This window comes from Mirounga angustirostris, unplaced genomic scaffold (genome assembly GCF_029215605.1).
Source record: "Mirounga angustirostris isolate CCGP_5_RB_7025 unplaced genomic scaffold, mMirAng1.0.hap1 SCAF_8, whole genome shotgun sequence".
Lineage (NCBI taxonomy): Eukaryota > Metazoa > Chordata > Mammalia > Carnivora > Phocidae > Mirounga > Mirounga angustirostris.
In genome coordinates this window covers 96,929,824-96,956,249 of record NW_026991716.1, presented here as the reverse complement: position 1 = coordinate 96,956,249, position 26,426 = coordinate 96,929,824, and the positions used below count along the sequence as shown (strand labels likewise).

The window sequence follows — 26,426 nt, the reverse complement described above, 5'->3', positions numbered from 1 at the left end:
TCCACCCCAAAACTGCTAGAACTCATACAGGAATTCAGTAAAGTGGCAGGATATAAAATCAATGCACAGAAGTCAGGGGCATTCCTATACACCAACAACAAGAGAGAAGAAAGAGAAATTAAGGAGTCGATCCCATTTACAATTGCACCCAAAACCATAAGATACCTAGGAATAAATCTAACCAAAGAGGCAAAGGATGTGTACTCAGAAAACTATAAAATACTCATGAAAGAAATTGAGGAAGACACAAAGAAATGGAAAAATGTTCTATGCTCATGGATTGGAAGAACAAATATCGTGAAGATGTCAATGCTACCTAGAGCAATCTACACATTCAATGCAATCTCCATCAAAACACCATCCACTTTTTTCAAAGAAATGGAACAAATAAACCTAAAATGTGTATGGAACCAGAAAAGACCCCGCATAGCCAGAGGAATGTTGAAAAAGAAAAGCAAAGCTGGCGGCATCACAATTCCAGACTTCCAGCTCTATTACAAAGCTGTCATCATCAAGACAGTATGGTACTGGCACAAAAACAGACACACAGATCAATGGAACAGAATAGAGAGCCCAGAAATGGACCCTCACCTCTATGGTCAACTAATCTTTGACAAAGCAGGAAAGAATGTCCGATGGAAAAAAGACAGTCTCTTCAACAAATGGTGTTGGGAAAATCGGACAGCCACATGCAGAAGAATGAAACTGGACCATTTCCTTACACCACACAGAAAATAGGCTCAAAATGGTTGAAAGACCTCAATGTGAGACAGGAATCCATCAAAATCCTAGAGGAGAACACAGGCAGCAACCTCTTCGACCTCAGCTGCAGCAACTTCTTCCTAGAAACATCGCCAGAGGCAAGGGAAGCAAGGGCAAAAATGAACTATTGGGACTTCATCAAGATGAAAAGCTTTTGCAAAGCAAAGGAAACAGTCACAAAACCAAAAGACAACCGACAGAATGGGAGAAGATATTTGCAAATGACATATCAGATAAAGGGCTAGTATCCAAAATCTATAAAGAACTTCTTAAAGTCAACACCCAAAGAACAAATGATCTAATCAAGAAATGGGCAGAAGACATGAACAGACATTTTTCCAAAGAAGACATCCAAATGACCAACAGACACATGAAAAAGTGCTCAACATTGCTCGGCATCAGGGAAATCCAAATCAAAACCTCAATGAGATACCACCTCACACCAGTCAGAATGGCTAAAATTAACAAGTCAGGAAATGACAGATGTTGGCAGGGATGCGGAGAAAGGGGAACCCTCCTACACTGTTGGTGGGAATGCAAGCTGATGCAGCCACTCTGGAAAACAGTATGGAGGTTCCTCAAAAAGTTGAAAATAGAGCTACCCTATGATCCAGCAATTGCACTACTGGGTATTTACCCCAAAGATACAAAAGTAGGGATCTGAAAGGATACATGCACCCCGATGTTTATAGCAGCAATGTCCCCAATAGCCAAACTGTGGAAGAGCCAAGATGTCCATCAACAGATGAATGGATAAAGAAGATGTGGTATATATATACAATGGAATATTATGCAGCCATCAAAAGGAATGAGATCTTGCCATTTGCAACGATGTGGATGGAACTGGAGGGTATTATGTTGAGTGAAATAAGTCAAACAGAGAAAGACATGTATCATATGATCTCACTGATATGAGGAATTCTTAATCTCAGGAAACAAACTGAGGGTTGCTGGAGTGGGGGGTGGGGTGGGAGGGATGGGGTGACTGGGTGATAGACACTGGGGAGGGTATGTGCTCTGGTAAGCACTGTGAATTGTGCAAGACTGTTGAATCTCAGATCTGTCCCTCTGAAACAGTGCAATATATGAAAAATAAAATAAAATAAAATAATAAAGATGAGGAGCCTGAGACCCAGAGCCATTAGACCTAATCTAAGTCATAATTGGTTAGGGGTAAACCCAAAACCAAAACCCAGGAGCTTTGATGTTCAATCCAGAGTTTTCAGTTCATAAATGTGTATGATCTCAATACCTCAGTATTCCACATTCTCTCCCATGGCAGCTTTAATAATATTCCTTCATCCATTCAGTTTTGCAGTAGAGTGAAAGACATGCTAAGACAGTATGAGGATTTATCATGTGGATCATATTGCTTAAGGATCAAGAGGGAAGAATGGGGCAAATTAAAGCAAATCCAAGGGGACCTTAAAACCCTAACAGGAGGGCGCCTGGGTGGCTCAGTCGTTAAGCGTCTGCCTTCGGCTCAGGTCATGATCCCAGGGTCCTGGGATCAAGTCCCACATCGGGCTCCCTGCTCAGCGGGAAGCCTCCTTTCCCTCTCCCACTCCCCAGCTTGTGCTCCTGCTCTCGCTATCTCTCTCTCTGTCAAATAAATAAAATCTTTAAAATAAAAAAAATAAAAAAAATAAACCCTAACAGGAAAGGCTGAATATAGTATCATCAGAGATAATGATGATGACAGTGATAATGATGTTGATGATGGCCTTGATGATAGAAACGAATAAAGAAGGGGAGGAGTAGGAAGAGAAAGCTAACATTTATTGAGGCTTGTGATTCCAGGGTTTAGTCTGATTCTTTCTGAAGGCACAATGTTTTTTCAAACTTACACTATCAACTCTGTTATCTGTATAGAATTCTTCTATGACTCCCTACTCTCTACCTTGCCCCCGTTCTGGATTCTTACCCTGTGACCTTGAATGGATACATTTTCCTAGCCTTATTTATCAGTCTTTCATAGAGAAGTAAAAAGCATTTATAATGGCACCTACGATGTAACAGGTGTTTTGTTTTGTTTGTTTGTTTCAGAGTTTAATTTAACCCCAGTGACGGCTATAGAAAGGCACCCCTCCCAGAAAGACTTCTGTGCCACCTGGGAGTTTTGGCAACCTTGGTAAAAGTACTCATTGACAGCTGTATGGCCCTAGGAAGTGAAGCAAAAGAGAAAGAGCAGAGGAGAGAAAAAGAGCTCTAAAATTCCCAGAACAGTAGTTTTTGATCAAAATCTTTTTTCCCCAAAACATATTTCTTTGTTTCCTCTTTTGCCCAAATAATATGACCACTAACTGAAATGACAATGTTCATAGGCCACAGTTCTTTTGATTACACTGTAAATTTATCAGCTCTATTTTCCATGAGTGAATCAAGTCACTAATAAAGCTAGAAATGAGATAATGGGGGAAGAAAATAGATAGGACCAGACTACTGGGTACCAAGGCTCCAGTGCTCACTCTAATTCCAACTGCTGGTCTTTTTGAACCTTTTTTATTTGTTATTTGAGGGCAGGAATTGGGTACATTGATAGCATTTCATTATTCAATTGTTATAATCACTAATTGATTAATTAGCTAATTCATTTAATGCCAGACTTGTGGGATATAAAGAGCATTTTTTTTTAAGATTTTATTTATTTATTTGACAGAGAGAGAGACAGCGAGAGAGGGAACACAAGCAGGGGGAGTGGGAGAGGGAGAAGCAGGCTTCCCGTGGAGTAGGGAACCCGATGCGGGGCTCGATCCCAGGACCCTGGGATCATGACCTGAGCTGAAGGCAGACACCTAACAACTGAGCCACCCAGGTGCCCCAGGATACAAAGAGCATTAAACTTGGAGTCCGATGATAGGGTTGAGCCCTGCAGTAAAGAACAAATTATTTAGCTTCTCCACACTTTAGTTTTCTTGTCTATAAAGGTAAGGGATTATAGGGCACTATGGGAAAAAACCTTTGCATGCTTATTCTATAAAATCTGTAGGGTTGAAGTTTGGGCTATGACTTCAGAATGGCCTCTGAACTGACCACCAAAAGACCAAGTAGATTGTCCCTGTGATTGAGATTCTGACTTGCAGAATGGAGAATTTGGTTTTTCTCTTGTGGGAGACCAAGAGATGACCTATGGAGGTCAGATACAGTGGGATTCAACAGAAAAAGAAAGTAAGTGGCATCTGACTTCTGTGAGCTTGGGCAAGGTCCTTCACTCCCAGCCTCAGGATTCCCAACTCTACTTTGAGGTGGCAGGTCTGAGTCCCATTTCAATGGGACCAAGAGTCTCATACTCTCTGTTTGGTGAACTGCAGTGAAGGATAGCAACTCAATCCAGCCATGCACTCCGTAAGGAACGATTTGTGCTGGCTTGGGAACCAGAGAACCTATAAATCAGAGGTGCAAAGACATGAGTATGAATAACAAAACTCATTGAACATTTCCTCCTGCGGGGTGTCTCTCCATGGGTTGTGTGGCACTTACATTTATTCTTATCTTTTTCATGGACCTCGATTTCTAGAATTCATGATTTTACATATAATTGTGCTTGATTCGCTTCCTGTTCTTTCAGGGCATGGGCTGTGTGTTTTTCCTCTTCCTGTCTCTCCACGCCTTACATAAAATAGACATGAATTGTCCCTCTGTTGGATGAATTCATTCATTCATCTATAGCATCAGCAGTGTGGTCCAGGGTGGAGTGAAGGAAAGAACATCAGGGTCAGAGGTCTGGGTCTTGTACTGTGAATTCCTTGCTATATGAGCCTGGAAACCCAAAGTAGCCTCTCAGCCTCAGCATGCCAGGCCTGTGTGGCCTACCTCCTGGGTGTCTGTGGTAACTAAATAAACTCACCTCAGTGAAGCTATGGGATACAATGCAAGTAGAGGGGATAAAGATTACAACTACACCAAAACACTGAGACATAGGAATAAAGCCCAGAAGAACATATGCAAAATGTCGGACAGTGATTTTGTTAGGATCTTGGGATTATAGGTGATTTTTTTTCATTTCTCTATTTTTCAAATATTCTGAATCATGAAATCCTTTTTTTAAAAAATGTAATGTCTTGTTATTATTGGCCAGGTCTTCCTGATTTCCTTGGAAAGTCCTCTCCTGCTTTCCTCTCCAAGGCCAACGCCCCAGCCCAGGCCCTCCACACCCCAGCCCGGTCTCCCTATTCCAGCCCGCAGTCCACCCTGCATCTGAAGCCAGCCCCGCCTTCCCCCACCTCTGCTATCATCACAAAAACCTCCGTCGGCTCCCTTTCTTTTTCTCTCTCACATCAGAACCCACTCCTGCACCTGACCTTCAGCTCCATGAAGGGGTGACTACACATTCTTTCCAGCCACTCCCAAAGCATCTTCAGCTCCAGTTGGCCAATCTTGACACTAGTTTAGGGTCACAGCAAAGAGGAGGCTATTGCCAGCCAGAAAACATGTGTAGTTTGGCTCACAGAGTATTCTTATAAAGTTTGAGCCAAAGTTTAAAAACAGTGATTTCAGATAAAAACCCAAACTTCAACTTTTTTGTTTTAAAAATAGGAACATCTGGCAACGCAGATCCTCCATTCCCTCACAGCTACAGTGTGGAAACAGTTGACAGGAGCTGAGTAGCAGCTACCCCCTTGGTCGGGGCCTGCGGTCCCACCACTCACAGTAGGGCCTCTACTGACCCACAAGGCACCTTCAGGAAAAGTAGAGAAAAGCATTTCTTCCTCTGAGCAGAAGCAGCCCCACCCAGAAGGCACAGCTTGGCAAGCCCAGCAAAGGCTGGATGGATTTTGGCCTCTACTCTCCAAATGAGCTGGAGTCTCTCATGAACAACCCAGCTGGCATGACTGTAGACACCAGCTCTGCCCCCACAACAAAGGCAGTTAGGTGTCTGGCCTCTGTAGGCTCACATATTAAAATGTCCACAATAATGGCCATCTGGGCTCCAATTTCATTTGTCTGTGGTACTCTCCACCCTGCCATCTGCTTTGTCTCCACACGGGCTTCCCTCCATCACAAGATGGCTGCCAGAGCTGAGTGCTGCCTGCCTCTTCATTCACCTGCAGATGGACAGAATGTCTTCCCATACCCCTCAAGTAAGAGCCCTGAGCTACAGTCTGAATGAATCACTTCTCAGCCAACTTACTTTAGCCAGGACAATGCCAGGCACTAACTGGCTCGGGTTTAGGTTCTCTGAACAATTCACTATAGCAAGGCAGTTGGTGATTTATCCCAGTGTTTCTCAATGCAGATATTAACATTTTGGCCAATTTTAGCTGTGCCCTAGTAGTGCATCCCCTGCAGTACATTTAGCATATCTGGCACCTCTCGATCAGATACCAGCCACATACCCTAGTGTTGAGGTAACCAAAACTGCCCACACGCTAGTTGTATCTAGACACTTGTGCATCTGGAGGTCTGACCAAACCGAATGGGCTTCAACACAATAGGGAAGAGTGGTTCCTTAAAAACAAAGTCTGGCCCTATTAGGAAGATGGGAAAGTAGGAACAAATTCTGGGAGGTCAATCCACATACATTCACTACACTTTCTTCTAGGTAGGAGAGAAGATAAAAGAGAAGAAAAACTATGGCTGCTAAATTTTTAACCTGCGATTTCTGCCTCAGATGTGCCCCCGGTTACTATGGAAACCCCTTGCTGATTGGAAGCACCTGTAAGAAATGTGACTGCAGTGGAAATTCAGATCCCAACCTGATCTTTGAAGATTGTGATGAGGTCACCGGCCAGTGTAGGAATTGCCTCCGCAACACCACGGGATTCAAGTGTGAACGCTGTGCCCCTGGCTACTACGGGGATGCCAGGATAGCCAAGAACTGTGCAGGTACGGTACTGTAGATCATGGCCAGCATGTACACTGAATCTAGATGGATCGATGTTGGGGAGATACTGCAAGTGTCCCCTTGTCACTTTTGCAGGGCAATGTGCATTCTTAGGAATGTGCACCCCAAACTCACCAGGGGTAGATGATTTATCAAGGTTACTGGTACAACTTAGCTCATGGGTAGGATAAACCATGAGACAGTCACACAAATGAACTTTCACCTTATCTTATATTCTTCCGATTTTGATCAAAGAAGTAAATCAGACTTCCATGGATTACCTATCATTGACCAGAATTTTGAATGAAAATTTGCAAGATTTACCTCTGTTTTCTTATTCTGGAAGCTATGTCCCTTTTACTAGTTGTGATTGGTAAAACTGACTTCTTAGTGAAATAGATTAGCAAGCCAAGAGTACAGTTTAGTCATCCCCCAATGTCCTCAAAGTGTCAGGGTAAATATTGCAGGGACAGTATAAGAAATCTTCCTGGTTAAACTTCAGTTAGACTAAAATGTACAAATTTTATTCATGATTTCTCTAATCCATTTGCTGCATAGAGTGAAACTCTTCAGAAATAAAGTTAAATCGCCTTCCTCAGGGCAAAGGAAGGTTGAGACTGAATATTTCTTACTCTTTTGTGACTGAGAGGGAACAGGGTGAGGAAGAGGCATTGTATTCTTGTGGCATGCTTCTACTGGAATCCCCTCACTGAAGCAGATTCCCACCTGAAAAGATTTTAAGAAGTAAAGAGTTTAAAGTTGAGAAGAAGGCACATATGAGCTGCAGAAGTCACAATAAAAGTGAACATGTCTACAAGAAAGCCAAGTGCACTGAGGCATAAAACCAGAGACAAGAGAGGAGTTCTGTGTCCAGTCAGGCAGGCATCCAAAAGAGTATTGGCAAAATCAAAGCCTTAGACATTGATGCTCCAATTCTCAAAACATTTACTAAACACGTTAAACTACATAGTGCAGGGCACTCTTAGAAAAGACGCCAAAGTTAGAAGCAATAAAGTATGATCTTGCTGAATTGTTTAATAAATCTACATTTTGTGGAACATTACACAGCTGAAATGTAATAAATGTGCATCCCTCATGAAGCTAATTTTTTATGATGATTCTTTAGAGACAGTTAAGAGGTGGGGGAGAATTCACAATACTATTCCAGCTCATGGCTAGCATAAATAGCTTAGGAAATCTTTTTTAAATATTACAAATGAATTGCTACTGAGAAACTCAATGGAAAATGAACAATCTGATAAGATCGGGTTTTTTGTTTTTTTTCCAAAAGGCATTCTTGAAAATCATCAGTAGATTAATAATGGGCTCTCAGGTCTTCTAAATTCACGTAAATATGTTCCCGATTCTTTCCACGACATTATTCCTAGTCATCCCACCGATAGCTATCATTTGGAGGTTTGGAGTCAGCCTTGCCAAGGGTCAAGCACCGTGGAAGCCAAAAATCGCTCTTGAGCCTCCTCCCTCCCTCCCTCCCGCTGCACTGTTCCTACCTCACACCTGGCAATGATCAACCCTGGAGTTGGATTAAACTGGAGAATCAGTCTGTGATGAAAGGAAGGCTCTCAGATTCCAGTTGAATGATGGATTCCGGGATCATTTTGTACTTTGTGAAACTTCCCAGGATCTTTTTGGACTGAAGCAATTGTAGAGTCATGTCAGAATCCCAGAAAGTTGGGAGAGGAGTCCTAGAAAATGTAGATTTACTTTGCCCCAGGGCCGCCTTTGAAAATCTCCTTGGGCTGGGTTTAATTGGGTGAGGATCATAATCTCTAGATCACGGACTCTACACCGTCGTGAGGAAGAATATAATTAATCCCCGTTGGAAGAACTATATACTGATAGCCAGTATTTCTAGAAACCAGGAAAACATTGCCATATTTTAAGCATTAAGAAACAAATCCCTAACCTCTTGTTTTTGTTTCCTACAGTGTGCAATTGTGGGGGAGGCCCATGTGACAACGTAACTGGAGAATGCTTGGAAGAAGGTTTTGAACCCCCTACAGGCATGGACTGCCCAACCATAAGTAAAAATAACAGTACATGATTGACTAACCCCACTTTCTCTAATGTGCTGCAGGTGTAGGATTAAGAAGAGCTATGCAATTCCCTCTCTAGAAACTCCCTAAGTCCCCCTCCCGGCTTTAACCCTGTCTGTGCCTCCACCAAGGGGACCCTAAGCGGAAGCTACTTGATTCCAATTGGTAAAATGGGTGATTTACACTGAAACAACTCTACTTTAGAAAATTTATTTTATGAAGCCTTTAAATTCAGCATCTTACCTCGCGGGTAAAGGCAGAATCAGAAGAGCAATTCCTAGTGACCGAGTTCATTTTAATTCCTCTTTCTATATTATCTCTTCAAATTCTCAGATAATGTGATATACAGACAATGCTTTACAACACTAGGGAAACCAGGACACTAAGCCACTTAAGTGGCTTTTCCCAAATCACTCCAAAACGGAAGTGGCAGCAGAAAGAAAATGTTCAGGCCTTATGGGATGGAGCTATTGTCTTACTTTCCTGGATTTCTCTGCCATTCCTATCAATCAAATCATGAGCAGTCCTGATGGTGCAGGAGCCAGCTGAAACACTTCACAGCAAATGCCCAGAGCTGGTCTTAACTTCTCAGGCACTCTTCAAGCCCTTCTTCTAGAAAAGGCTATGACTGATTCTTAGGATTTAAGGAAACGTTTGCCTTAGAAAGCCCTTTACTGAGAAAATAACTAATATTTGCCTTTAAGTAGAGTGGTTTAAAGACTATTTTAACTTTAGGTATCCCCTCCCCCAGATGAGAGTATCTTGGTCTCTCGGTGCCTGTAAGCACAAGAGATTAATGTTATGGATGATTCACATCTTAGAAGATGGCACAGGATGTGAGGCACAAGCAGGGCAAAGTTCACACACTGATCAGCAAAGTCATTTTAAGGACCTTAAATGATGTGCTGGCTGGGGAGCCATTCCTTTAAGATAGCATGTCCATAAGACCGTATTAAACTTCAAATAACAAATTAACACATTAACAACTATTAACACTTCAGTCTTCATTTATTCGTTCTCTGGAAAAGAGAACAGCCTGAGGAAAAGAGATTGGGAACAGAAAAGCTTCAGAGAGTGGTCAAGACCGGTTTCAAAGCACGGTCTGCTGTCCTTCTGAGTATGCCGCAAGTGGGCACTTGGCCCCCCAGGAGCAGCGGGGGGTGGGGGGGGAGGGGGAGGACAGCGGTAAGCAGAACTCAAATGTGAAATGCAAGGAGCGGGGAGAACCAAGACCTACTTCGCCATATGCCCAGACTGAGCAGATATTCACAGTGACATTGTACAGACCCCCTTCTGGCTGAAGTGTTCATCCAGACAGGAGGTCAGGCCATGCGGAGGCGCTGAGCCACCCCTGGGATAGGAATAGGAAAGAGGGGGTGCCTACCAAACAGCTTCGCCAGTGGGCACTAAGCAAAAGCCTGACATGAAGAGAGCCATCCCAGAGGGTTGTCCCACCACTAAGGAAAAGTGGAGAGCGTGCTTCTCCTCCCCCACCCACCGTGCAAATGGCTTGACCTTTTATGCTTCCTTCCTTTCTCAGTTCAGCGATTGGTGTCCACACAGCCTACTTGTCCTGTTGCACGCCTTGTTCGTTTTGTTATGTTTTAAGTGGGGATAGTGCCGATGTACCGTTTGAGTCATCTTAGACTCCAGTGTGCTTTGAGTGTAAGGACTGATTCTGTGACCCAGAACAGTTCCTCAGGAAACAAACATAAAAATAATATTAACCAAGGAAGTACACATAATGATCTACTAGAGCACGTGCTTCCCCGCTGACTTTCAGTTTTAAAGAAGTAACATGTCCGTTTTACCTCCAGGCTGTGATAAGTGCATCTGGGATCTGATTGATGACCTTCGATTAGCAGCCCTCTCGATTGAAGACAGCAAATCTGGTCTGTTGAGTGTCTCATCCGGTGCGGCTGCTCATAGGCACGTGAATGAACTCAACTCCACCATCTTCCTCCTCAAAGTAGGCAGCCATGTTGTACCTTTAGCTGGATCTCATGCTGGTCTTACAGGACTGCTCCTAGAACTCCTATCCTTTCTATCATCTCAGTCCCATGGCTGTATTACAGATGGGTTGTTAGACTAGAAAATGAGAAAAAGTTTATTGTAACCATGAGCTTCAGGCCAAAACAAGAGCAGCCATCTATAAAAGAAATTAATGTGGAGAATGTAACAACTAAAACAAGCAGTATCTATGTACCAATCTACGAGGGAAGGAAAACACTCTTATTTCCTTGGTAAAAGTGTGCATTGGTTATTCAGGTCCTTACCACAAACTTACCATTACCTTAACCTCAATTTGCAGTGCTTTGAGGAGTTTCTCTAGAAACCTCTCTCCTGCTCACTCTCTCTTGCACACTTACCTTTCCTTCTTACTGACACACAGTCTCTCTCATCTTCCCACACACACACACTGAAGCACAGACATACATGCTCAGTGTCTCCTCACAGGTCTAGTGGTTAATATCTAATAAACAGTCAAAAACAAACTGTAACAGTGCTGCTGTATCTAAACTGTTTTGGGGTTTTTTTTTTTAAGATTTTATTTATTTGACAGAGAAAGAGACAGCAAGAGAGGGAACACAAGCAGGGGGAGTGGGAGAGGGAGAAGCAGCTTCCCGCGGAGCAGGGAGTCCGATGCAGGGCTCAATCCCAGGACCCTGGGATCATGACCTGAGCCGAAGGCGGACGCTTAACGACTGAGCCACCCAGGCGCCCCATGCTGTATCTAAACTTTAAGAGGTGTTTTTTTCCCCTCTAAATTATGGGCTTCCATCATAACCAACAGATATTTTTTAAAACAATAATAATTAACTGAAAGGATAATGGAATTAATACCAGCACAGATTTTTACTTTATCAATTTCGCATAATAGTTAAGAGCACTAACTTTGAAACCAGATCGATTGCATTCAGATCCCAGCTCTGACACTCACTAGTTATGTGACCTGCACATTCTTCAGTTTTTTCCACTGGCATTGAGGATCATTATTGCACCTACCTCATGGGTTGTGGAGAGAATTCAGCAAGTGATATATATGTAGAGCAGCTGCAACAGTACCTACCCTAGAAAGTGCTTATTACTCTACTTTTTAGAGGTGCAAATAAATGATATGTACAGCAATTGGCCAATTTTGCAAAATGTAAAGTAAAGCAAGAATCACAAAATCATAGAGCTGGGTGGACTCCTAGTGAGCATTCTATCCCAAACTTAGGAATCATTCTTATCCACACTCATCTGTTTAGACACATGAAGGCACTACTTCTCGGAGTAGTCACCTAGACTCAGGCCTCCTGCTGCTTGAACTCTCTATCCTCAACAGCACAACTTCAAGATAGGTATAATTATAGCTGACAGGAAGTCAGTGTCAGGATTGAAAGGCTTACTCAAAGTAATCCAGGTAAAGCTACATGAGACCAAACTCCTCAAAAACGGAAAAGAGACGCCAAATGGTCTGAAATAAAGAGAATTGCTCTTCTTCTCCAAAAAAAAAAAAAGAAAAGAAAAAGAAAGTAAATTTCCAAACTCCATTTTACATTACATTTTACATTACATTGATCTTTGTGGGTTGATCATTTCCTCCAGGGTCTGCCAAATTTGAAATTGAAATTGTAAAGGCCAGACACCCTGGGCAGCCCACCAGTCTACAGGGTGCTTTTGTGAAATTAGAAAAATGTGCCCTTTCTCCATGGCCAGCACAACCCGAGCACAACCCAGTGAGCAGAGCTTGCAGAATTTCAGCCCTGAAGGCCGTTGGAACCCTTGTGCAGACCCCAACCTTCATACCAGCTTACAGCAGCCTTCAGACCCCACGGTTTTTGTAACAGAAGCTCACATTCTACTCTGAGTCCTCTTATACTGAAAGCGTTGTATGTATATATATTTTTTAAAGATTTATTTGTTTATTTGAGAGAGAGAGAGAGCATGCGGGGGGGGGGAGGGGGGCCAGAGAAAGAGAGAGTCTTAAGCAGACTCCACACTGAATGCAGAGCCCGATGCAGGGCTCAATCTCAGGACCCTGAGATCACGACCTGAGCCAAAACCAAGAATCAGACACTTAACCAACTGAGCCACCCAGTCTCCCCTTTATGTATAGGGGTTTTTTTAATTTAATTTTTTATTGTTATGTTAATCACCATACATTACATCATTAGTTTTTGACCCAGTGTTCCATGATTCATTCATGCAGTACGTGCCCTCCCCAATATCCGCCACCAGGCCAACCCATCCTCCCACCCCGCTCCCCTCTAGAACCCTCAGTTTGTTTTTCAGAGTCCATCGTCTCTCATGGTTTGTCTCCCCCTCCGATTTCCCCCCTTCATTCTTCCCCTCCTGCTATCTTCTTCTTTTTTTTTTTAACATATATTGTATTATTTGTTTCAGAGGTACAGATCTGTGATTCAATAGTCTTGCACAATTCACAGTGCTCATCATAGCACATACCCTCCCCAGTGTCTATCACCCAGTCACCCCATCCCTCCCACCCCACCCCCCACTCCAGCAACCCTCAGTTTGTTTCCTGAGATTAAGAATTCCTCATATCAGTGAGGTCATATGATACATGTCTTTCTCTGATTGACTAATTTCGCTCAGCGTAACACCCTCCAGTTCCATCCATGTCATTGCAAATGGCAAGATCTCATTCCTTTTGATGGCTACATAATATTCCATTGTATATATATACCACTTCTTCTTTATCCATTCATCTGTCGATGGACATGTTGGCTCTTTCCACAGTTTGGCTATTGTGGACATTGCTGCTATAAACATTGGGGTGCACGTGCCCCTTCGGATCCTTACATTTGTATCTTTGGGGTAAATACCCAGTAGTGCAATTGCTGGATCATATGGTAGCTCTATTTTCAACTTTTTGAGGAACCTCCATACTGTTTTCCAGAGTGGCTGCACCAGCTTGCATTCCCACCAACAGTGTAGGAGGGTTCCCCTTTCTCCGCATCCCCGCCAACATCGGTCACTTCCTGACTTGTTAATTGTAGCCATTCTGACTGGTGTGAGGTGGTATCTCATTGAGGTTTTGATTTGGATTTCCCTGATGCCGAGCAATGTTGAGCACTTTTTCATGTGTCTGTTGGCCATTTGGATGTCTTCTTTGCAAAAATGTCTGTTCATGTCTTCTGCCCATTTCTTGATTAGATCATTTGTTCTTTGGGTGTTGACTTTAAGAAGTTCTTTATAGATTTTGGATACTAGCCCTTTAAGAAGTTCTTTATAGATTTTGGATACTAGCCCTTTATCTGATATGTCATTTGCAAATATCTTCTCCCATTCTGTCGGTTGTCTTTTGGTTTTGTTGACTGTTTCCTTTGCTTTGCAAAAGCTTTTCATCTTGATGAAGTCCCAATAGTTCATTTTTGCCCTTGCTTCCCTTGCCTCTGGCGATGTTTCTAGGAAGAAGTTGCTGCAGCTGAGGTCGAAGAGGTTGCTGCCTGTGTTCTCCTCTAGGATTTTGATGGACTCCTGTCTCACATTGAGGTCTTTCAATCATTTTGAGCCTATTTTCTGTGTGGTGTAAGGAAATGGTCCAGTTTCATTCTTCTGCATGTGGCTGTCCAATTTTCCCAACACCATTTGTTGAAGAGACTGTCTTTTTTCCATCGGACATTCTTTCCTGCTTTGTCAAAGATTAGTTGACCATAGAGGTGAGGGTCCATTTCTGGGCTCTCTATTCTGTTCCATTGATCTGTGTGTCTGTTTTTGTGCCAGTACCATACTGTCTTGATGATGACAGCTTTGTAATAGAGCTGGAAGTCTGGAATTGTGATGCCGCCAGCTTTGCTTTTCTTTTTCAACATTCCTCTGGCTATTCAGGGTCTTTTCTGGTTCCATAAAAATTTTAGGTTTATTTGTTACATTTCTTTGAAAAAAGTGGATGGTATTTTGATGGAGATTGCATTGAATGTGTAGATTGCTCTAGGTAGCATTGACATCTTCACGATATTTGTTCTTCCAATCCATGAGCATGGAACGTTTTTCCATTTCTTTGTGTCTTCCTCAATTTCTTTCATGAGTATTTTATAGTTTTCTGAGTACACATCCTTTGCCTCTTTGGTTAGATTTATGCCTAGGTATCTTATGGTTTGGGGTGCAATTATAAATGGGATTAACTCCTTAATTTCTCTTTCTTCTGTCTTGTTGTTGGTGTATAGGAATGCCACTGATTTCTGTGCATTGATTTTATATCCTGCCACTTTACCGAATTCCTGTATGAGTTCTAGCAGTTTTGGGGTGGAGTCTTTTGGATTTTCCACATAAAGTATCATATCATCTGCAAAGTGTGAGTTTTTGACTTCTTCTTTGCCGATTCGGATGCCTTTGATTTCTTTTTGTTGTCTGATTGATGTGGCTAGGACTTCTAATACTATGTTGAATAGCAGTGGTGATAGTGGACATCCCTGCCGCATTCCTGACCTTAGGGGGAAAGCTCTCAGTTTTTCCCCATTGAGAATGATATTCACTGTTTCATAGATGGCTTTTATGATATTGAGGTATGTACCCTCTATGCCTATACTCTGAAGGGTTTTGATCAAGAAAGGATGCTGTACTTTGTCAAATGCTTTTTCTGCATCTATTGAGAGGATCATATGATTCTTGTTCTTTCTTTTGTTAATGTATTGTATCACGTTGATTGATTTGCGGATGTTGAACCAACCTGGCAGCCCAGGGATAAATCCCACTTGGTCGTGGTGAATAATCCTTTTAATGTACTGTTGGATCCTATTGGCTAGTATTTTAGTGAGAATTTTTGCATCCATGTTCATCAAGGATATTGGTCTGTAATTCTCCTTTTTGATGGGGTCTTTGTCTGGTTTTGGGATCAAGGTAATGCTGGCATCATAAAACAAGTTTGGAAGTTTTCCTTCCATTTCTATTTTTTGGAACAGTTTCAGAAGAATAGGTATTAATTCTTCTTTAAATGTTTGGTAGAATTCCTCTGGGAAGCCCTCTGGCCCTGGGCTTTTGTTTGTTGGGAGATTTTCGATGACTGCTTCAATTTCCTTAGTGGTTATAGGTCTGTTCAGGTTTTCTATTTCTTCCTGGTTCAGTTTTGGTAGTTGATACATCTCTGGAATGCACCCATTTCTTCCAGGTTATCTAATTTGCTGGCACAGAGTTGCTCATAATATGTTCTTATAATTGTTTGTATTTCTTTGGTGTTGGTTGTGATCTCTCCTCTTTCATTCATGATTTTGTTGATTTGGGTCATTTCTCTTTTCTTTTTGATAAGTCTGGCCAGGGGTTTATCAATCTTGTTAATTCTTTCAAAGAACCAGCTCCTAGTTTTGTTGATCTGTTCTACTCTTCTTTTGGTTTCTATTTCATTGATTTCTGCTCTGATCTTTATTATTTCTCTTCTCCTGCTGGGTTTAGGCTTTAGTTGCTGTTCTTTCTCCAGATCCTTTAGGTGTAGGGTTAGGTTGTGTACTTGAGACCTTTCTTGTTTCTTGAGAAAGGCTTGTATTGCTATATACTTTCCTCTTAGGACTGCCTTTGCTGTATCCCAAAGATTCTGAACAGTTGTGTTTTCATTTTCATTTTTCTCCATGAATTTTTTTAATTCGTCTTTAATTTCCTGGTTGACCCATTCATTCTTTAGTAGGATGCTCTTTAGCTTCCATGTATTTGAGTTCTTTCCAACTTTCCTCTTGTGATTGAGTTCTAGTTTCAAAGCATTGTGGTCTGAAAATATGCAGGGAATGATCCCAATCTTTTGGTACCTGTTGAGACCTGATTTGTGACCTATGATGTGATCTATCCTGGAGAATGTTCCAAGAAGAATGTGTATTCTGTTGCTTTGGGATGAAATGTTCTGAATATATCTGTGAAGTCCATTTGGTCCAGTGTGTCATTTAAAGTCTTTATTTCATTGTTGATCTTTTGCTTAGATGATCTGTCCATTGCAGTGAGGGGGGTGTTAAAGTCCCCCACTATTATTGTATTGTTGTTGATGTGTTTCTTTGCTTTTGTTATTAATTGCCTTGTATAATTGGCTGCTCCCATGTTAGGGGCATAGATATTTACAATTGTTAGATCTTCTTGTTGGATAGACCCTTCAAGTAGGATATAGTGTTCTTCCTCATCTCTTATTCCAGTCTTTGGTTCAAAATCTAATTTGTCTGATATAAGGATTGCCACCCCAGCTTTCTTTTGGTGTCCATTACCATGGTAAATGGTTTTTCACCCCCTCACTTTCAATCTGGGGGTGTCTTTGGGTCTAAAATGAGTCTCTTACAGACAGCATATCAATGGGTCTTGTTTTTTTATCCAATCTGATAGCCTGTGTCTTTTGATTGGGGCATTTAGCCCATTTACATTCAGGGTAACTATTGAAAGATGTGAATTTAGTGCCATTGTATTGCCTGTAAGGTGACCGTTACTGTATATTGTGACTGTACTGTATATTTCTGGTCTATGTTACTTTTAGGCTCTTTCTTTGCTTAGAGGACCCCTTTCAATATTTCTTGTAGGGCTGGTTTCGGGTTTGCAAATTCCTTTAGTTTTTGTTTGTCCTGGAAGCTTTTTATTTCTCCTTCAATTTTCAATGACAGCCTAGCTGGATATAGTATTCTTGGCTGCATATTTTTCTCATTTAGTGCTCTGAATATATCCTGCCAGTCCTTCTGGCCTGCCATGTCTCTGTGGATAGGTCTGTTGCCAATCTAATGTTTCTACCATTGTAGGTTACATATCTCTTCTCCCAAGCTGCTTTTAGGATATTCTCTTTGTCTCTGAGACTCGTAGTTTTACTATTAGATGTCGGGGTATTGACCTATTTTTATTGATTTTGAAAGGGGTTCTCTGTGCTTCCTGGATTTTGATGCCTGTTTCCTTCCCCAAATTAGGGAAGTTCTTGCTATAATTTGCTCCAATATACCTTCTGCCCCTCTCTCCTTTTCTTCTTCTTCTGGGATCCCAATTATTCTAATGTTGTTTCGTCTTATGGTATCGCTTATCTCTCGAATTCTGCCCTCGTGATCCAGTAGTTGTTTATCTCTCTTTTTCTCAGCTCCTTTATTTTCCATCATTTGGTCTTCTATATCACAAATCTCTCTTCTGCCTCATTTATCCTAGCACTTAGTGCCCCCATATTTGATTGCACCTCATTAATAGCCTTTTTGATTTCTACTTGGTTAGATTTTAGTTCTTTTACTTCTCCAGAAAGGATTTCTCTAATAACTTCCATGCTTTTTTCAAGTCCAGCTAGTATCTTTAAAATCATCATTCTGAACTCTAGTTCTGACATCGTACTAATGTCCATATTGAGTAGGTCCCTGGCAGTCGGTACTGCCTCTTTTTTGTTGTTGTTGAGGTGACTTTTTCTGTCTTGTCATTTTGTCCAGAGGAGAATAGATGAATGAGAGAACAAAATGCTAACAGGGTAACAACGTCCCCAGAAAATATACTCTAAACAAATCAGAAAAGACTGGAAACCGGGGGAAAAGAAAGGGAAAGAAAGAAAAAAGAAAAAGAAAAAAAAAAGAAAAAGATAAAGATAAAAACAAACAAGAACACAACAAAACAAAAAAACAGAATATGATCAAATATGATCAGCCTGGTGCATAGATCAGTGCCACACACTAGATTTTGGGTGTATTTTGGTCTGTTAGAAAAAAATGCCTCTCAAAATTTTAAAGAAAGAAAAACTTATATATGTGCAAAAATAAGGGTTAATACGATGAAGGGATGGAATATGACTGTAAAGATGAAAATTATAAAAATTTTATAAAAGGAATTGATAAGATAAGAAGTTGGTTGAAAAAAGAAAGAAGAGGATTTAAAAAAAAAGAAAAGTAAAGGGAGAGAATGTGATCAGGCAGGAGACTAGAACAAAGCCATACACTAGAGATTTAAGGTATATTTTGATCTGTTAGAAGAAACTATCTCAAAATTTTAAAGAGAGAACAACTTATATATATATGCCAAAAATAAGGGTAATTACTATGAAGGGATAGAATATGACTCTAAAAATGAAAAATAAAAATGTTTTTTAAAAAAGGGATTGATAAGATGTTGGTTGAAAAGGGGAAAAAGAAAAATTTTTTTAAAAAAATTTACTTTGAAAGACTAAAGAATCATGGTAAAAAAGCCATGAATTCTATGTGCAGTATTCCCCTAGCACTGGAGATCGGCCATTGTCATTGATCCGTAAACTTGGTCTTGGCTGGCTGTTCTTGCTGATCTTCCGGGGGAGGGGCCTATTGCCGTGGTTCCCAAATGTCTTCGCTGGAGGCGGAATTGCCCCGCCCTTGCTGGTCTGGGCTAAGTAATCTGCTTGGGTTTGCTTTCAGGAGCTTTTGTTCCCTGCAAGCTCTCCATACAGCTTTGGAGGCTGAAAGTGAAATGGCTGCCTCCCAATCTCTGCCCCAGAGAAGCTGAGAACTCGGGGCCCCGCTCCTCAGTGAGCCCCCAGAGAAACGCAGTCAGTCACTCCCGTCTCCCCAGTATCCAGCCGCACTCCATGCTCACCAGGCCTGTAACCACGCATTTCTATCTCTGGCACCCGACCCCGGGTGGAGTCTCCAAACCCAGCAGATCCCTGCGGTGCACTCCCGCGCCACTCCTCCCAGGGGAAGAAGGGGAGTCTCCCCAGATCTGCCGCTTGTTGGATCCCTGCTGGAGGAGCAGTGGCCCAACTGTGCCACAGATCATGGTTTTTGGCAACCCCGAGCTGAGAACCTGCTCCTCAGCTCCATCTCTGCAGCCGGCTTCCCTGCTACGATACCTGGGAGCTCTGCTGCACTCAGGCACCCCCGGTCTTTCTGTGACCCCAAGGGTCCTGAGACCACACTGTCCCACTAAGTTTCCAGCCCCCACTTAGCAACTGGAGCGACGTCCCTCAGCGGAGCCGACTTCTAAAAGTTCTGATTTTGTGCTCCGCGGCTCTATCACTTGCCAGAAGCGGCCGATGGAGGCCCCTCCCCTGCCGTCTATCCTCCCGAATATTGCCTCAGATTCACTTCTCCGCACGTCCTATCTTCCAGAAAGTGGTCGCTTTTCCGTTCAGAGAGTTGTTGCTATTCTTTTCTTCGATCTCCTGTTGAGTTCATAGGTGTTCACAATGGTTTGATCCCTATCCAGCTGAATTCCTGGGACCAGAAAAATCCAGGTCTCCTACTCCTCCGCCATCTTGCTCCACTCCCCCCCTTTATGTATAGTTTTTAAAAACCTGGTGTGCACATCTACTGATTATTTTCAAAACTTTTTTTTTTTCCACAGACAAAATTGTCAGAAAGAGAAAACCAGTATGTCCTAAGAAAGATACAAATCAACAATGCTGAGAACACAATGAAAAGCTTTCTGTCTGACATGGAAGAATTAGCTGAAAAGGTATGTATTCAGTTTCTGGGACTGACTTCAGAGAAAGGATTTAGCTACGGTGAGCCTGGCTAGTCACAAACGATTGAGGCTTAACACAGTGCAGGAAAAATGCAGTCACCCATGTGCCTTAAAATAAATCAAGGGAAGATCTGTGGAGAAAGTTAATATACTTGGTCTCTACAGTCTCTTCCCATTTTGATTGCTTTCCTTGGAAAACTATGTTTATGGAGAACTTTCATAGTATCTGCTGCTGGTTAATATGGTTGATATAGGTTTCAGTTAGGATAGTTGGTCAGCTGTTTGCCATAACATTTTATGACTAAGAGCTGTAGAGAGCCCAGAAATAAACTTTATTACATAGAATATAAAATTTAAATGTTTGCTAAAGGTTGCCTTAAATAATAAAAGAAAGAACCATGCTGAGAAAACAATTTTGTAGGTTGACAGGAAAAAAATATATATATCACTTTCAAATTTCACTTTATACCATATACTAAAAGAAATGCTAGACAGATTAAGACTTGAGTTTAAATCTCAAATCCATAAGAAAGCAGAACTAAATAATTGTTAAGCCTTGAAAGGAAGTAACAGTACTCTTAAATATAGCATGAAGAATTATAATAAAAAGAGGTAATAGATTTTACAAGATAAAATTTCAAATACCCAGTAAAACAACTAAATAAATGAAAAAGTCGACTAGACTAAGAAAAATATTGAGGAAAATATGGCTTGTAAAAGCTCTCACAAATTAACAAGAAAAACATTAAAACAGGAGCAGAGTCAGCATGAAAGACTATTAAATACACTCCCCAGGAGCCTAACGGAAAAATATCCATCATCTGTACTAATAAAGAAAAATATAACTAAGTTACAAGGTGCCATATTTTACATATTAAAATGTTTGACACATTTTTCCCCCTGCTTATGTTCTACCAGTACTGACCAGAGTACTCTGGAATTTCTACTTTCAGATGCTGGTGTTTGACATTATAAACTATTGAAGGTCTTTTCCAAAACAGTTCTTATTTTTTACAAAAATAAAGGTTAAAATAACTCTGATAATCTCTCTTGACCTTGTACCTCTTAAACTTTTAAGAGATTATGCTTCTAAAAACATGAATTATTCTAATTGGATCTGTGGAAGATTCAACTACTTTGAAATGTGTATGAAAATTGTGTCCTCCGTTCCCATGTGGTGGTGCATATTAATCCAACCACAAGCATATGTAGAAAGCAGTGAGATCTCTTAAGTTTCAAAGGAAATACCAGGAAAGAAATCTGCGAAAAACTCATTGTTTATTCATTTCGGTATCATGGTTGGAATTTGCCCAAAATGTCTCAATTCTTGAGAAAATATTTTCCCCAAGATTAGTTCTTCTCACTGCTCAGACACAGAGTTACTGATCCTTTTGTTGTACAATTTTTCCATTTCCAGTGTAACTTAAATGCAGACTTTCATAGGGAGAAAATAGCCTGAGCTTAAAAGTGACATCACAATAGAAAAGGCTCCTGGGGACCAAGAACAGACCACCAAAGCAGGAGGTTGATGATAAAGCTCTTGAAACTTTCAGCTGTTTCCACTGACTCTTACTGAAAATAAAGTCCTTCTAACTATGACAGCAGTCCAGATGATGTAAGAACCTGCTAAACATTTTGAAACAAATGCCCAGAGCTTGTCTTAATGACTTCTCAAGCATCCTTCAATCCTTAGGCTAGAAAAGTCCGTGATTGATTCTTAGAAATCATTTTTCTTCCATAAGCAAAGTTACAGAAAAAAATAAATAAAATAAAACTTTCCAATAAGGTATCCCATCTATTAGAGCCAGTAAGTTTCCAATTTAAAGTGATAGGCTGCCGTCTTTACCCCTGATTCTTTTGTCAAACATAACGTGTATATCTAAGCGCCCTCTGGTGTTTGTCAGAAAGAAGTCTTCTTAGACATAGTCCAGCCTCGCCTTGCCTTTCATTGCTTCAATTCCAAGTTTCCTTAAAAGAAATAAGTTAAACGACTACGGTAATTACAATAGGCCTTTTTCTTTGAAGGATTAAGCCAAAGTAAAAATAATAATAATAATAATAAGTGCTGTGCTTTGCAAATATAATTTAAACTGGATGAAAAATCAACTTGTTGAAAATTTCTAGATGCTTTAAATGGTTGTGTCCATAATTTTTAAAAGCAGGGAGGGGTGATGTCAGAATGAGAGTCATCTTATTTTCTGCATCATATATTTTTAAATGGGCACAGATTTCGTGTCTCTGGAAAGCATGAGAACAAGGCAAGAGGAAGACAGGCATTGGAGGAAGGAACACCCATGACTCAGAATGCAGGTGTCCGTTCAGAGAGCCCACTGTTTCGGGAAGCGTCTGATGGTTGCATTACTGCTGCACAGGGAGCTTTATATGGAAGAGATTTAGGACTTGCTTGATAAAAAAAAAAACCTCTGGGGCACGTGTTTGCTATGATACCATTTTTGCATTGTCTTCCTTGACTAAGGGCCACTTCTGTGGGTTATGCCTGGAAAGCATAAGAGCTTTTCCAGGTAAAACCATGGCATAATCATCTGGCTGGAACACTGGAGGAGAGGAGAGACTTTTGATACAGCCACTCCCCTGTCCTGGTGAAACTGTGCAGTGGGTCTGCGAGCACGCTGGGGGGCAGACCACCCTGCAGTCCACTCAGATGGGGCAGCACTTTGTTAGAGAACCGAACCAGAAAAGCACCAGATGAGGCGAACGGGCATCTACCAAGTGTCAGACAGAAGAACTCCTTCTCCGCTTACATATAGCCCATGAGCCAATCTTTCTAGTGCTAAAAGGAAGTACACGGTACACATCCCCACCGCCGCGCCTACAGGCCAGTGTCCTGGCCTTGAACCATTTCTTAGATGAGCTTCTGTCCTTACACACGCAGAAATATGCAGAAATATGTGGAAGCTCAGAAACAGAAGCTCCCCTGTGGAGAGAAGGGAGTCTGCTTCTCAGAGAAGAGTCTCATTCACTCCGAGCCAAATCTGCTTGAGTAGTTATTTGTACCCAAGTGCCATCAGTGTTGATGGGAATTTGGAATGCAGCACTGAAAACAGCATTGAGCCCAGTCAGCATAATCCTTTAAATCTCTGGTAATTCAGTGTCAGCGCTGGTTGGACCACCCAGGAGCCACTGGACGCAAGGAGCATTTCAAGGTCTGCCTACTTTCTCAACAATTTCCCCTGTGAAACTCTAAGCTCTTCCATCAGCACAATGTCAGAGTGGTCAGCAGACACGGGTAATTTCCTAGTCTGGAACCGTGAGATGCAGTAACAATTCGAAGAGTAAATTCCATATGAAAGGCAGTTGGTTTGGACTGAATTGTGACTGATGGCATAGGAACACAGCTGATTTTATAGCATTCTGTGACACCAGCCTTCATGCATGATTTCTGGGACCATTTTATATGTTATAGAACTTTCACATGCCAAGGAAATTCATGTTTATGGAGCATAGAAGGCCCACCCACCACTACATGCACAGATAGACCATTCCCTTCTCGTAAATTTAAGCTGCTGTTTATATGGATTATTTATAGGAAAGTCAAGTCTCAAGAAGGGGCAAGCTGGCCCAGAAGGAAAGCATGGATACCATTAACCACGCAACTCAGCTTGTGGAGCAAGCTCATGAGATGAGGGATAAAATTCAAGGTAAATATATTCTCTTCTCATCCAGCTTAATGTCAAGGAATCATTCATGTTGTTAACAACAACAAAAATATGGCTACTGTTAGTGTTCATTATGTGCCAGGAACTGTTGTTATAGTGTTATATATAAGGTAATATATATGCATTTATGATATTTTATATGTATTACGTATAAGGTCTTCCAGTTTGTCCATCTAGGATTTCTGAGCATTCACCCCTACTTACTATCCGTTGGTTGTCAAGAATAAATGTATAGAATCATTCCCTTTCCAGGCATTTCAAGGCAGGGAATACCCTTCCAGCAGAAGAAATGGAATGCTATGGTGTCTCTAAAATGCAAAAGTTGAGTAGGAGTCATGTTTTTCTGGACTATTTGCAGCAAAAACACTGCCTTTAGAGTGGCAGGAATCTGTCCACTAGTCCAAATTGTCCTAAGCTCTCTCTATGATGCCATTTCCCAAAGATCAGGCAGGCAACATGCTCTGGTCCCCAAGCCAGAAGAAAAGCCTGGAGGGGGCGTGTGAGATTTCTTTGCCCTAAAGCATTGTGGCAGATTTTACCTTCCCTCTTAGAGGAGTACTTATTTGTGCTCTAACTTCTGATAAGTGTTGGCTGTATTTTGAAGACTACCTTAATAGCCCCCTGAAAGCCAGCCTCCCATTTACCAACAGAAAACAGGCACTTTCACTTGTTCTAAAATAAAGAGAATTTCCTTGGCTTACAGTCTGCCAAGATACAATATTTGTGTTTCCATAGCTTTAATCCTATATATGAAGAGCTGGGTGACAACACCAAGTGCATCTCAGGACACAATGGCAGCAAAGGATCCCACAGTGGGAAAGTCGCATCTTTATCCTGAGGTATAGGGAACATATTCCAGGCAGAGGGATGAATGCAGCCAAGATGAGACATTTGCTATATTTCCTTTGGTGGCTATAATACACAATAAAAATAAATGGCATGGATTTCAAACACCCCCCCCAACCCCGTTCTCACTGTTTCATGCTTTTGCATCTATCAATAAAATATTTTTTTTCATTTTAGAGTTACTATTTTTTTTTTCAAGAAGATTGAACCTAGACGAGCTGACCTCGTCTAATGAAGAAATAAATGCCCCTCTAGGCAGCAAATAAAGCCAGCATCCTAGTAAGCCATTCAGAGAAAATAATTCACCTTTTCTGTTATAAATTTTTTATTCTAACGTGTTTCATTTGGAAGTAATCTAAACCCTCTATTTGACCCTTTAAGCATAGGAAAAGGTGAAAGACATACAAAAAAATTGTAAATGGGAAACAATAATTTCCATCAGTTTACCTTTTAAAAATAATGTATGAATAGTCTCCAAAGACTAAGGCAAAAATGTTATTGTCTACATTTCCTTTTTCTAATCTACACCAGACATGGCTAAAATAAAACAGGCCAGAATTGAAAATGTAATATTTGGATCAAAATGCCAGAGAAGTCAGCGCTGCAAGGGATAGATCTAAGGGGGGTGCGGGGAATCTACGTTTTGCTTATTTCCGGAGTTAAGATTATGGATTTCACTTGAAAAGTGAATGTTTAATCCCTTCATAGTTTTGTTTCTAGCATATCTTGGTTTCCCTATAACTTTCTCAGTAATATTTACAGTGTTAAAAACCTCTTACCCCATTTATCTCCTTTCCTTCAGAATTCAGGGATGCTACACAGTACCAAGAGTATGTCATTCCTTTTTCCCAACCATCTGTAAAATAACTCCTGGTGACCTTCAAGCCATTATCCATATAAAATACAAGCCTTTATCTGGTATGATTTATGTGACACCAGTGTTTGTTTACCCATCTTGTCTGGCCAACCACATAGATCATAGTAAACCACAGACACACAATTTCATTTATGCCAGGAAGATAAAATGCTTCTTCCCAGAGCTGTCAGAGGACAAGGTGGCAATTACATAACTTTCATCTGATCATATTTAGTAGGAAGAGAAAGTCAGAGAACAACTCAGCTCTGCTGGTATGTAGACAACGCATCTAATCCCTCTGAGCATCAGCAGTCCCTTTGGTTCTAAAATTCTCCAGAAGTGGGGTGAAATTACCCAGAATCAAAATGGCCCAATCTTGACAGTCATACTACAGAAGGCAGATAGCAATTGCAAAGTATGTGTGTGTGTGTATACACAAAATATATAAATATATATATATGTATTAATGAACAAAAACTCACATCACAATATAACAAATCTCTATTTTTATATCTGGTCTGTAGAATAATCTGAAAGATCCACTTGAACAACTATTAATATACTTTCATTTTGGTTTAGAGTTTTGGTCAGCTCCTTGGCTAAAATATAATTAATATCTAATACATCCTACATATGACAGGAGATACCTCAGAGGATTTTCTCCACGTTATGTATTTTATATAAAAGGTTGATCAAAGACCCCAGATTTGTGGGCCTTCAATGTTAATGTTCAGGACTTGCTATGGAAACCAGACACAGCTGAAGTTAGGACAGGCTTTGTGTTAATCCCATTCCCATTCTGAAGACACCAAATGGGAAACAGAGTTGTTTCCTCAAGTTTTACTTCTCCTTGGATCATATGGTGAATTCCAGTGCTGACACCACTATTTGCAGCGTGAACATCAATACACTGTCTTTGAATGAAACCCTCTTTCCATTTTAGGATCAGCCCTGCCCTTTGCCCTCACTCTTCATGTTTTTAGTGGCATCACTGTGAAATGCCCTGACACCTCACCCTGCTTTCTTCTCTCACTGTGTCCTTC

The 26,426-nt window shown here is 41.1% G+C and overlaps 1 protein-coding gene across 2 annotated transcripts in view; it reads left to right on the top strand.

Moving 5' to 3' along the window:
* LAMA4 (laminin subunit alpha 4) overlaps positions 1 to 26,426 on the top strand; it is a 150,927-nt gene that overhangs the window by 60,163 nt on the left and 64,338 nt on the right. The window contains exons 5-9 of one of the 2 annotated variants that reach the window (XM_064598016.1): positions 6,374 to 6,588; positions 8,536 to 8,604; positions 10,455 to 10,612; positions 19,885 to 19,995; positions 23,552 to 23,663. In XM_064598016.1, the coding sequence (XP_064454086.1) occupies positions 6,374 to 6,588; positions 8,536 to 8,604; positions 10,455 to 10,612; positions 19,885 to 19,995; positions 23,552 to 23,663 (665 nt within the window). Of the gene's footprint in view, positions 1 to 6,373; positions 6,589 to 8,535; positions 8,632 to 10,454; positions 10,613 to 19,884; positions 19,996 to 23,551; positions 23,664 to 26,426 lie in introns of both variants that reach the window. The other variant, XM_064598015.1, reaches the window with a different exon arrangement.